At 40.5% G+C, this 13638-nt stretch overlaps 1 protein-coding gene across 5 annotated transcripts in view; it reads left to right on the top strand.

Moving 5' to 3' along the window:
• Positions 1-13638, top strand: part of COMMD1 (copper metabolism domain containing 1) — a 229084-nt gene that overhangs the window by 147136 nt on the left and 68310 nt on the right. For 2 of the 5 annotated variants that reach the window (XR_006529203.2, XM_044772529.2), the window contains exon 3: positions 4644-4777. Coding sequence is in view for 4 of the 5 variants with exons in the window: in XM_044772529.2 (XP_044628464.1) it covers positions 4644-4751 (108 nt within the window). In the remaining variant the exon portion in view is untranslated. Of the gene's footprint in view, positions 1-4643; positions 4875-6750; positions 9340-13638 lie in introns of those variants that run through there. The other 3 variants (XM_070512754.1, XM_070512756.1, XM_044772528.2) reach the window with 2 other exon arrangements.

The raw sequence follows: 13638 nt of genomic DNA, 5'->3' as shown, positions 1-13638 counted from the left end.
CTTCTACCCTCATCTTCCATATTCTCTCACAGAATGGTGTACTACATTCTAAATCAGTCCTCAGGACTGGACTTTGGGACACAGCGTGGCAGACAAGGTACTTAATAGGATCTGGAAGTAAGGATTTGGAAAGATCTCTTCTGTGCCTTTTTTCACTCCCCTTCCTGGCAGCTTTTATCCTGGCAGCCCCTGTAGATTAAATGACATTTCAAAATCGAGTTCGTTGAGAATGAGGCCAAATATGGCTTCTGCCAAACTTGGCTGGCAAACCTGAGCAGTCAGCAGATCGCTGTTGTGTATGTGTGTTTTTCTTGTTTCTGGACTATTAGAAATTCTTTTCTGTACGATCTGAACAGGAATTCCAGAATCGTGTGATATCATCATCATCGTCATCATCATCTTCAACAGCAAACACTTACCGGGATGCTTGGTAAACTCAGGACCCTCCAAGCATTGGGGATTGTTATGGACTGAATTTTCACACACACACACCCCCCATTCATATGTTAAAGTCCCAACCCCAGTACCTCAGAATGTAATAACTGTATTTGGAGTTTGTTGAAAACCCAAGGAAATTAGTCCCCTTTCGCCACAATCTCAGCCAAAAAAAATTCATCAAAGTTTTTTCTCCCCAAATCAGCATTTTCTCAATTTGCAAGTCTTCCTATCCTTAGTCATTTCAGCCTTATATAGCTTTATTTGCTTGCTTGAGAGAAGGGCCAGGGGAAATGCTGCTTTCTAGCTATGCCTATTTCTGCTTAATTGTCCTGTCATGAATGACTTAAAGGAAACCACATTAAAAAACCTGGGAATAGATAGATAGTGCTATTGGTCGAGCAAGTTGGTTATCCCCCTAGTTGGAGAAAATCTGCGATCCCAGATTGGTTTGATTAGTACCACTTCTGTCTTCTTCCCCTGGCGAGAAGTTTGTCATTCATTGCCACACTTCTGTCTTTTTATGAAATACATTAAGATGTTTTCTCCATCTTAATTTGGAGATTATCAAGAACCTCTTAGAAAGCAAGTGCCATTGCATGCTTTGTTCCTGCCTGACTAATGGTATTGCCTAAATAAGCAACTCTGGATGTGTTTTGTTTTGTTTTTTAATCTTCTCTATTCCTTTCATGTAAATATATTTTGTTTGTCAAAGTTGTTTGCAAATGAGTTTGCTCTGGAATGTACCTCATCAGGAATGATGAGGGGCCCCTATTTAAACTTCAAAGTAAAATTAGCAACACTTTTTCTCATGTGCTGAAGAGTTTTGTCATTTGGTTTCTCTAAAATTTAAGCGAAATTTCTCCTTCCTTCTATGTGATTTGCCTTTTCAGCTGTTTAGCAGTTTTTCCTCTGCTTCTTTGTCCATTGTCACATGGGAACTAATTCTACTTAGGCAAAAACTAGTATGATTTCCTGCACATCAAACTAGAGCACCTAAAAATAGTTTTTTACTCAAATATTTTTCAGCCAAAGTTTTTCAAAATACAGAAAATCTTAATAGCCAAACATTAAATCCTGCCAAAAATAAAAAGTTATAAAATGAACTGGAGCACAATGTTTAGAAAAACATAGAAATCAACCAATGATCTAATAGTATTGAACTTTTAATGTTTATGTAACTTGGCTCCATTTTATTTTCTTTCGTTGGGTATTTCTAAAATAGTCTTTGTAAATGCTTAAGTTCTGGTACTCAAGTAAATCAGTACAAAATCAGGTATTTCTTATTAGTTCACATTCTTCTCTATTAAATATACTCTAATTGAGTTTGAAAGTGTCCAAATGTAAGTCAAATGTGGGTGTTAGTGGGCAACGGGTTGAATCAAAGAACTGGGAAGTCACATAACTGGAGGTAGTCTCTGGGTTTCTTTTTTTTTAGTGGTAAAATGAAGATTGATAGTACTTCCACCTTTCACTATCCACTGACCTGTAATACAGAGCAGAATATATGTCAGGCTGCTTTGAAATCTCTGGGTGTAAAAGAACAGTGATGATCTTGGTTTAGCAGTACATAGTTCAGCCAACAGACGAACCACTCATTCTTGCAAGGTCAAAACTATTTTCTCCCTTTCAGAAACAAGTTGGGGTTGCCTGGGCAAAAATACGTGTTCCTTTTGACCACACATTGGCAAGACAGGCATGTCTAGTTTTCTTCTAAATCATGGCTCTAGCTTTTTCCCAGCTAAGAAATCTTAAACCAAAAGAATCTCAGGGTCCTGTTCTTTGCATACTCCCACTTTCTCTCTTAGAAATTCAAAGAACTTTAAGTGGACAGTGGGTTTTTTTTCCTTCTCCTTCTTCTCCCCAAAGGCCCCCCAGTACATAGTTGTATATTCTAGTTGTAGGTCCTTCTGGTTGTGCTATATGGGACGCCGCCTCAGCATGGCTTGACAAGCCGTGCCATGTCCACGCTCAAGATCCGAACTGGCAAAACCCTGGGCTGCTGAAGCAGAGTGCACAAACTTCACTTGGCCATGGGGCCAGCCTCAAGTGGACAGTGTTCTTGGAATCTCATTGCCTTGCTGGCTCACAGGCCCTGAGCCTACAGATAAAAATGAAAGCACGGCAGCAGAAGGATGTATGTGTGTGAATTCACCCTTTGGTTTTCATTGAGATTATCTTGTTAATGCCCCCTTTGTAAGGTTCCCTAGGTTTACCTGGTGCCTAGCAACCTTGGTGATCAGGTGATTAGAAAGGCATGGAGAGTATGGAGCAGGAATCTGTGTAGCTTAAAATACTTCACCTGTGGGTCTTTGCATTTCATATGGGTTATGGGGTAAGGAGAAGGATTTGCCTTTGGTACTTTCTTAGTTTTTATATTTTGTGCCCTACCTACTTATCCCCCTCCTCCCAGTCTCTCTTAATGCTAGGTAACCTGTGTTGTAAGACAGGCTACTTGGGTTCATTCTTCCTGGAAGAAAATAAATCTCCTGATTTAAGTAATAGAAAGATGTTATTGATTTTTTGTATTACCTCTCCTGGGAGTATTTATGTTTTAAAGACATTATCTAGGCTGAGAACAATAGTCCTGGCTACTAAAGGAAGGGAAATATTTGGGATAAGAAGATCTTTCTGGCCTAAATTGCACCATATGGGTATGATTTTCAAAACCAGTTATGTGAAGTCACAATTAGAGTTCCTCCCAATAGCTGTAATCTCCTTTTCTATAAAACTTTTTGCACAGCTGCCATGATTTAGTCAGATTAACCTGTTTAAATTTCACTTCCTTTTTCCCTCTTGTGGAAATATTTAAAAGATCCACCAAAAAGAAGAAGGAAGTAAAGCAGCAGAGACTCAGATAAGAGGTCTCTGAATAGTTAAGATCTGATCTTACTTTAAAATTTTGCCACTGTTTATAAAACCTGTGTGTGCCACTTGCAAAGTTGAAGTTAGGTACCTTAATTTGTTTTGCCATAACTCACATCAGTGGGAGATATGAAACTTCACAGATACCCAATGTCTCTTTTCTCCCTTGAGTTTCTAGTTAACTGACTAAAAGTTCATGTTTTCCCATAAGGTTTATTTTTTAATATAATAAAAATTTGTGGGAGTAGAGCTTTTTAATTTTTTTAAGCACTTTAACTCCTGTTGTCAGGTCCTTCTCACAAAAGTCCTTTGAAATATCTGAATGACATCTCAAGAAAACTCAGTAATGTCCAGTGATGGTTAATGCTTTTCAGCTACACTGGTAATATTCTGTCCTCTTCTAGTAGATTGTGGGAATATGGAAAAACACTTCCTCTAGAAGCTGCTTTGGCTCTGAGAGTACCTGGAATGTGCTGAGGCAGTGCTATATTCATTTATTAGAGTGAATTCTCTTAGCTCTTGGGGACCCTATCTTGGTGCTACATAGCTCTTAACATATTATGGACACTTAAGAGAATTTTGGGGTGAGTCATCTTAATTTAGTTGCTCAGTAATTAAGTTACAGTCTTAGAGCTCCTGAAGAGTCAGAGTTTAGTCTTATATCATCCTCAGTAGGATGATTTGCTTTGTGATTTATAGTATAATTTTTGTGCATTTTGAAAAACTGAGTTAACATGCTCTTTACACAGTAGGTGTAGGACTTTTAGGCTATTGTATTTGAAATGAGGATTTCCTCAGGATAAAAATGGCCTGAGTGGGCCGGCCCGGTGGCACAGCACTTGGGTGCACATGTTCCACTTCAACGGCCCGGGTTCACCAGTTCGGATCCTGGGTGCGGACGTGGCACCACTTGCCAAGCCATGCTGTGGTAGGCATCCCACATATAAAGTAGAGGAAGATGGGCATGGATGTTAGCTCAGGGCCAGTCTTCCTCAGCCAAAAGAAGAGGATTGGCAGCAGATGTTAGCTCAGGGCTAATCTTCCTCAAAAAAATAAAAATAAAATAATAAATAAAAAAAGTAAAAAGAGCTTCTCATGTGCCTCATAATGAGAACACCTACCATTTGTATACCTCTTTACCATTTATGAAACACCTCATAGAAGTAGTTTCATTTAGGGTATTGTGTGGATGTGCTTTGCTGGGTAAAATATCATCTAGGTGTTTAAGGCCTGAGTCAGGCTTGTTGGGTAGGGGCCCTGGGCCTTTGGAGCAGGGTCACACCAGATCCAGAGCCTTGGCTATCTTGAGAGTCTCTTCTAAAACATTGTTTTATGTTTTCCAGGAATCTGAATTTCTGTGTTTGGAATTTGATGAGATCAAGGTCAACCAAGTCCTGAAGAAGCTCTCAGAGGTAGAAGAAAGCATCAGCACACTGATGCAGCCAGTCTAGCTGAAGATGGAGTTGTTGAAGCAAAGGTGTTCATGATCCCTCCCCAGTGGCCTGTTGTGATTTTTTTTAATCTTATTCCCCCAATAGTATTAAATCCTCAAATACATATCCTGCTTGCCTCTGTTTGCTGGGATTGCATTCTTTTTTTTGATGAGGAAGATTGGCCCTGGGCTAACATTGTTGTCAATCCTCCTCTTTTTGCTTGAGGAAGATTGTCCCTGCACTAACATCTGTGCCAGTCTTCCTCTATTTTGTATGTGGGATGCTGCCACAGCATGGCTTGATGAGCAGTGTGCAGGTCCACACCCAGCATCCAAACCCACGAACCCCAGGCTACCAAAGCAGAGTGCGCAAACTTAACTACTATGCCACTGGGATGGCTCTAGGATTTTTCCCTTCCATTCACTCTTAGAGTTGTTCTACTGCAGAGGTTCTCATACTTCAGCATCCAGAGGCACTTATAAAAGTATTTTAAAAATAAAAATAAAGAGGCTTCAAGAACCTATCCCCAGAGAGTTGGGCTCTATAGGACTGAAGTGGGGTCAACTTAAAAACCCTTGCAATGGTGGTTGGTTCCTGGGTGGGATTTTAGGGATTTACACACGATAAATCATGGAAGAATTAGAAAAGGAGGAAAAAAACATTTTACTCATGCAAATACCAGGCTGACCAAATGCCATGTGTCCTAAGCTGAGGCCTAGAGGAGCCTGCCTAACTTAGAAGAGGTTTACTGACCCTAGTAAAACCTGACATGCTTTTGGAACTGATTCAGGCGTTTGGATTAGTTCTGCCTAAATCTGGGGGGGGTCTGGTTTGATCTGAGCTACTGAGAAACATGGGCTTTTCTGGAACCTACAACAAAACTGGCCTCATCACAAAGGGACTCCCTTCACTCATCTCAACTCAGGATTGTGGGGAAGGAAAAATGTCTACTGAGGGAATGTGAGATCTTTTACGTCAGAAAATTTTACCTGAGACATCAAATAAAACCTCTTCAAGAAAATTTCAGGGCTGGCCTGGTGGCGCAGCGGTTAAGTTCGCATATTCCACTTCTCAGCGGCCCGGGGTTCGCCGGTTTGGATCCCGGGTGTAGACATGGCACCGCTTGGCAAAAGCCATGCCGTGGTATGTGTCCCACATATAAAGTAGAGGAAGATGGGCATGGATGTTAGCTCAGGGCCAGTCTTCCTCAGCAAAAAGAGGAGGATTGGCAGTAGTTAGCTCAGGGCTAATCTTCCTCAAAAGAAAAAAAAGAAAATTTCTTCAAGAAAACTAGTGTCAAAACTAGGTCCTAGGGTCTGGCCCTGTGGCCAAGTGGTTAAGTTCTTGCGCTCTGCTTCAGCGGCCGAGGGTTTCACCAGTGTGGATCCCGGGTGCAGACATGGCACTGCTCGTCAGGCCATGTTGAGGCAGCGTCCCACATGCCACAACTAGAAGGACCTGCGCCTAGGATGTACAACTATGTACTGGGGAGATTTGGGGAGAAGAAGGAAAAACAAAAAAACAAAAAAAAACTAGGTCCTAGAAGAGAAGTTAATCAAACGCCGAGAATATTCTGAGGAGGAAGCTGTCAATCAGTATATGGAGGCTATAGTCCTTGTTGAACTGATTTTGTCCGCTGATACTGATAAAATTTAGAAACCTCAGTTGCCTTTGGGATGTAATGTGTTCAAAAAATGTAGTTCTCTTGGTCTGCGGTTACAGCATATGTCAGTTCTAACGAGTTTATTCCAGGGCAGGAATAAGTCCTCTTTTGTTAAGCATTTTCTTCTAAATCAGTTTGGAGACATTTCTAGGAGCTCTTCCAACACTGAAGCTGAAAATATTGGCTTTCTCCTTGATTAAAACCATCCCAGCAGTTAGCAAACAATGACCAGAAGGTTTTAAATGTAGCTCCTGTGGACCCTTCAGAAAACATCTTGAAACAGTATGGTAAATAGATTCAGAAAAGCCGTCTGGTTTGGCCAAAGAACTGTTAAAACTTGCTTTCTCTTCTCAGGGCTGCTGTCACATGATCCTGGAGAATTTAGATAATGTCTCCTGCTATAAAATGGAGGAAAGAATATCTCATCAGATAAAGAGATTCCAGATGTCATTGGAAGGAAGGACCATAGCTACCACATTAGTATTGACTCACATATCCAATGAAAATCTGTGGAAGCCCGAAGGAACAGCCCTGGGCCCACAGGGAGAGGAAATCATTGTCGTGGTTTGAAGCTCTGTTTAGATCATCCTATGAAAGTAATAGTCACAAAAGTGGACGTGGGGCTTTTTTACTGTATCTGAAAACCCTAGGTCATTGGAAAAACTGTTAGTGTGTACTGGCTTTTTCAGAATAATATAATAATAATAATAATAAAAAAGAAACTGGTTGCTGCAGGTGGTCCCCACATTTAACACTAAACATTTGAATGCAAGTGGTTTTGGACAGGCTGTTTGCATGTTTTATATTTCCTGGTGATTTTTTTAATTTCCGATTACCAAAGGAGTTATATGTTTATTGTAGTCTTTTGTGAAAATACAGAACATACGAAGAGGAGCAGTTAAATGATCCGTCAACTTAACATACAGAGATAACAAAAAGAAGGCCAGAACTGGGAAAAGAGTTGACTTTCCCTGAATAAATTCCTGGAAGTGGAGTGCATGGTTTTTAAGACTTTGATAAACATTACCAAATTGCTCTCCAGAAAGGTTATATCAGTTTTTATTCCCTCTAAGAAAATATAAGAACAAATCATTCCCTTTCTTGCCTAATTGGATTTTATCTGTTTTTTTGTATTTTGGGGGACTAATTTGTTTTTGTAAATTTTTGCAAGGGACATTTATTTAAACCAGGACATCTCCCTGGGGAGAGTGCAAGCATAGAGAAAGGACCAGGGAAGGAGAAAATTGACATAAGGGTCCCAGCAGACCCCACTAGGTTTCCTACTTCTGTAAGCCTAGGTTAAAATCACTTTATTTTGAGTTCAGGAAATGTGGGGCAAAATAAAAATAATCCTCAGCCTGAACTAGGCCTTGTAGAAATTGTCCCTGCTTGAGCAGTAAGCACTCTAAGTCCAGTCTGATTAGAAATAGTCCGGGCAAACCAAAAGTTGCTTCCGAATAAAGTCGGAAAGAAACTCCAGACTTGAGTAGTTTCATGTAGGTAAGGAGCAAAGGATTTGGCTTTATTCTCAGGACTGGCTTTTCTTGGAAGTTCTGGTTCTTAGCGGCTTCGTCAGTGAAGGCTTAAATTCCACCATTATAGCCTCCTCTTTCCTTTATATAACCTCTCTTCTCTGTCTTGTTTTAATGATGATTCAAAAAGAATTACAGCATTTTAAACTTTAGTTTAATTTATTCTCCCTCAAATGCTAGAAGGTGGTGAAAAGCAAAGGATGACATTGAGTATCTGAAATCTTAAATAGCTGACATTGTGTCAAGCTATTAGTTGTTGAAGTGCTTTTTTTAGATCTGAGTGAAAATTTGGAAAAGTGAATATAAATAGAAGTTAAAGGAAAATAAATATTAAACAGATGTTAGAAAATAGTGTTTTCTAAAGTGCACAATAAATATCTCTACCAGTGAAGGGACAAGGATATAGAAGGAAGTCTTCTAGAGTCAGCTCAGAGATGATTGGCTATTTTCCTAAAAGAACAGGATGCTGGAAGAATGGACATTTGTGGGACAATTGTCACCTTATAATTCTTAGTTGTCCAACTTTCCAGCCAAGGTTTTCAAATATTTTAGATGGTGATTTAGCCAGCAGAAGGGAAGACCCAATAGAGTATAATTAGCTTGTGCTTAACTCTAGTTGCAAAGTATACAGGTTTTTGTGGGGTTTTTTGAGGAAGATTAGCCCTGAGCTAACATCTGCTGCCAATCCTCCTCTTTTTGCTGAGGAAAAGTGGTCCTGAGCTAACATCTGTGCCCATCTTCCCCTACTTTATATGTGGGACATCTGCCACAGCATGGCTTGCCAAGCAGTGTGTAGGTCCCCACCTGGGATCCGAACTGGCAAACCCTGGGCCGCCGAAGCAGAACTTGCAAACTTAACCACTGCGCCACCGGGCTGGCCCCAAAGTATGCAGTTTTTAACCTCAAAAATTGAGAGAGAGCAATTTTTATCTAAGTGCAGTCAATTCTTCCTGATCTGGGGAATGGCCATAATTGTCTCTTATAGCATCACAACTGTATGCAATGCTGAGCTAGCCTTTGTTACAAAGGATCCTGCCTGGGCCTGCTTCTTATCAGATAAACAGTGACAACTGATATAACTTATAAGTTAAGTTCATATATTATGAGAATAAAATACTAGACCTGTACATAAGCAGATGGAAAATATGGGTATTTACTCACCAAGACTATAATTAGGCCTTTTATTTCTCTTGTACCTGCTCTTGTTTCCTGTGTAAGGGTTTCAAGTTCTCTTGATTCACAGGATGCAGGTGGGGAAGAGATGAAAAGGGGGGAAATATGGATTTGATTGTACAAGTGGATTAGAGATTAAACTGTTTAAAAGAAATTTAGGCTGAAAAAATGAAAATAGTTAAAATCTAAATGCTTTTATTTTACTGTTTTTATATTAATAAATGTAAATAAAAATAAATTTGGAGATTTTGTATGATTCATATTCTGGCTGTTTTTAGAACCATGACTAAGATTTGGCAACTGATTTGGAGTCTTTTGGTAAAAGCTAATTTATCATCTTGTCAAAATGGGGAAACATCTGGTCGGAAAGGGCAGAGGACTTGTCTAAGGCCGTGGTCAGGAAGAGACCTCAGGGTATTGTCTTCCATCTTTATGTTCTACCTGCCAGACACTCCAAAAGAATACTGTGTGCTTGTAAAAAATGTCTCTGTCCTTGCTGATTGTATTTAGATGATGACAGTTCCTACAGTGATGAGTTTTGTATGCAGGTGTGACCTTGGGACTGTGAGATCCAATGTCACTTGCAGCCTGCATCCATGTTAGATCTTTCTCTGAGCTGAGTCTGCTGATGCTCTTTGTAGAGCCTGATGCTGTTTCTGATGACCTTGACCTCACTGTCCACTCAATGCCACCCATCTCAGAGCAAATGTGCAAGATGAGTCTCCTGCCACATGGGGCTTCCTGGCTGTCCACAGTACCCACGTAGGCAGTAGATTGTCCTTATCCTAGCTGGACAATCATGACCCAAGCTTGCTAAATACATCCTAACTCTTGGCCATTAATTCATTGTAACAATGTCTGTGGTGAATTCTGTAGCAGCTACTTCCTCACTATTATGGTTTTCTCAACATGGTGCAGTAGAATAGAGATCAGATTTTTTTTTTAATGTTGTAATTATAAAAGTAATACATGTTCATTAAAAAATTATTATTTAATTTTTAAATCAGTACAGAATTGTGTGGAACAAAAGTAAGTCTCCCTTGCCTTCTGCTGTTAAAAAAATCTCTCAGGGCCAGCCCGGTGCACAGCGGTTAAGTGCGCACATTCCACTTCGGAGGCCTGGGGTTCGCCGGTTCGGATCCCAGGTGCGGACATGGTACCGCTTGGCAAGCCATGCTGTGGTAGGTGTCCCACATATGAAATAGAGGAAGATGGGCATGGATATTAGCTCAGGGCCAGTCTTCCTCAGCAAAAAGAGGAGGATTGGCAGTAGTTAGCTCAGGGCTAATCTTCCTCAAAAAAAAAAATCTCTCTTCCCAGAAGACATTGCTGTTAACAGTCTGGCTTTTCCTTCCAGATACTTTCTCTGTGTGTTTGTGTGTGTGTATGTATGTGTGTGTGTGAGAGAGGAAGATTGGCCCTGAGCTAACATCTGTTGTCAGTCCTCTTTCCTCAAGGAAGATTGTCGCTGAGCTAACATCTGTGCCAATCTTCCTGTATTTTTATGTGGGATGTCACCACAGTGTGGCTGGAAGAGCAGTGCTAGGTACACACCCAGGATCTGAACCTGTGTGCAGAGCATGCGAATTTAACCACTATGCCACCAGGAAAACCCTTCCTGACACTTTCTGTGTACACTTAAATAAGGGTGTATGTATGTATTTTATATATATATATATATATCTAAATATAATATTTATAAATATATATATATCATTATATAGTTATAGTTGCAAGTACAGATATACCTTCAAAGCATCATTTTAGTGGTTCTTAACTTTTGGATGACACCTTATGTCAAAGAATCCAGTGAAAACTCTGGATTCTCTTTGCCAGAAAAAAATAGATTCACTGAATTTTTCATTCAGTATCAGGAGTTTCATGAATTCTCAGAAGGCAATCTGTGATCACCTCTCCCTACTCCCCAACGTCTTATGGAGCCAGGGGCAGCCTAGAAAATAGCAACAATTTATAATGGATTTGGAGAGGATTATTATTTATAGCAGAAACCTAATGAACCAGAATACTCAGAGTCCTCTTAGTTGAATTTTCTGGTCAACAGACTTTAATCACCAAATCTTTTTTAATCACAAAACCTTGGATTAGTAACTCTACAAAAAATCTGAGTTCACTCCCCTATGTGACGATCCAAGGATCCCTCAGCATTCCAACCTCATCTTTGTGTGCCTACTGAATTGTCACAACTACCATCACAGCACCTGCAGCATTTTAGTACACAACCTTGTATGCACAGCTGTCTCCCCCTGGCTGTAAACTCCTTAAGTGTAGGGACCTTACCTCACACATCTTTGTATCCCCTCCTCCCCCCACCTACAAAAGTCTCCACAGTTGTGCATGAGATGAATGAGCACCAGAGATATGATGCCTGAGTTGAGTATTAATCAAATACTCTTAGTTTTTCCACTTAGGGAAGAAGAAAGCATTCGAGTCAGATTGAGGTTTGAATCACAGCTCTGCCCAGGGTCCTAGCTGTGTGACCTCAGGCATGTTTAGTTTTCTCATCTGAAAATAGGGATGATAAATCTAATTCACAGAGTTAGATACTATGGAGTAAATACAATTTAGAGATAGTCAAAAAGACATCTTTTAGAAACCTAGATCAAATCCTGGCTCTGTTACTAGTTGTACAACCTTGGGCAATTTTTTAAACATCTCTGTGCTTCAGTTTCTTCATTTGTAAAAAGTGGAGTGACAGTACAGTAGTACCTACTTCTGTCGGCATATTGGTAGAATAAAATGAGTTAACATGTGGAAAGCACCTGGAGTAATGGCTGCATGAAGTCAGCCATATAAATGTTTGCTGCTGCTATTATTATCATTATTACTACTGTTAGGAACTGTTTCCTTACAATGCTGAAACCAGTAGCCATGAAGCAGTTTATAAGCAATATAAGTCAGTAGCCAATTAAGTGCTCAATTGAATGGTGCAAACTACAATTGCTCTGTGAGTTTCAGCAAAGAGAAAAGTCAAAGGGGACTGGAATCATCAGGAAAGGTTTTAAGCCAAAGCTTTTAAAATCAGGTGAACTTGTGAAGGATAGAGGGGTATGTCTTTGGATCTGGAGGTGGAAAGGGAACACATTTCCAGGTATGGGAGGGGTCTCACCTCTTCGTGGAAGGTGCCTTTCTTTTCTCTTGGTGGATATTGACAAACATGGATCATATCCAGCTTATCATCTGGCTCAGGTGCTTGGTGATGAGTTGTTACAAGTGGAGAGGTGAGAAAAGGGATACAAATGCAGTTGTGTTCCCATGGAAGACAAACAAAGCTAAACATAGCCCGAGTAGGAGAACCTATGACTGCTAACAGACATGGGACTGCCCAACTAAACGAACCCCAAGGTGCCCTCCCTCCCTGGAGAGTTGAGGCCTGAAGCAGTTTCTGAGCATCCCTGGCAGAGCTGTGGACCCATTCTGTCTTGATTGGGAAAGGAAGGTAAAGTCTGTTCTTCTTTCAAGGGTCGCTTACTGCCTCCTGAAGAGAATCACCAGGGCCTAGATTCTGGAAAGGGAAAGGAAAATGAGGAGAACATAAAAAAAGGAACCTTTGTCTTAGCCCATGAGATTCATGTTCATGTCCCCCAAGCAGTTTGCAGAATGGAATGAAGGTTCTTAAAAAAACAACAACAAAAAACCCCCTCCTGCCCTTTCCTCAAAGCACAGTTCAGTTATGGAAGACTTAGAGGGGGTGAAGGTTGTTACTCTATGCAAAACTGAACTTTGCCTGAAGGGTTTATATTTTCTGTCAATATCAGCCCAAGAATGGCACAAGAAGACAGACAGGCCATGTAATATTTTGTTCTTCCCTGAAGCCCCAGTCTGATCTGGATTGGCTGGTCAGGATGGGGGCTAGAAGTGAGGTGCCAAATCCTCTGGGTACAGAGGGACCACCTGGCTTTGGACTTCATAGACCAAGAAGGTGCCTTTCCCCAGATCCTCTCTGAGCTGGAAGAAAGCAAATCACTTCATAAGCTACTGTATTCATAAGTTACTGTATGATCCATTAAACCATAGATGTAGCCATTTGCTGAGTAGTGTACCACCACTTCAAATATGATCTATAGGGAATTTAGAGAAAAATCTTTTTCCCAGTATCAGAAAGTAAATTAAGTAAACTAATAATAAATCATAAATAAGTAAATAATAAATAATAACTAACTAGATAATCTGGGACCAGGAGCATCTAGTGGGACAGTTATCAGTCCCACCCAATTCCCTTGCTGAGACAGGTGGGAAAAGCTGATCCTTCTTTTCATCCATACTTATGCATGTAATTTTAATAAATGGGGAAAGATAATGCAAAAGTTTAATGAACAGTCCCCTTCCTGCTCCCTGTACTCATAGGGAACAGCTGAATAAAAAGCTAAGGGATTTTGATTATGAAGGTCCCTAAAGAGCTGGAGAAATCTCACTGAGGACCTGACCCTGGGAGGATCAACTTGCAGCCCTGTGGAACCGTTGCTGGAGGGGCAAGACCCAGCAAGTCTCTGTTGCCTTGCCTGAGCCCCGGGAGAGA

This window comes from Equus asinus, chromosome 6 (genome assembly GCF_041296235.1).
Source record: "Equus asinus isolate D_3611 breed Donkey chromosome 6, EquAss-T2T_v2, whole genome shotgun sequence".
NCBI classification, from domain to species: domain Eukaryota; kingdom Metazoa; phylum Chordata; class Mammalia; order Perissodactyla; family Equidae; genus Equus; species Equus asinus.
The sequence above is the reverse complement of the archived record's forward strand: the minus strand, read 5'-3'. Positions and strand labels throughout refer to the sequence as shown.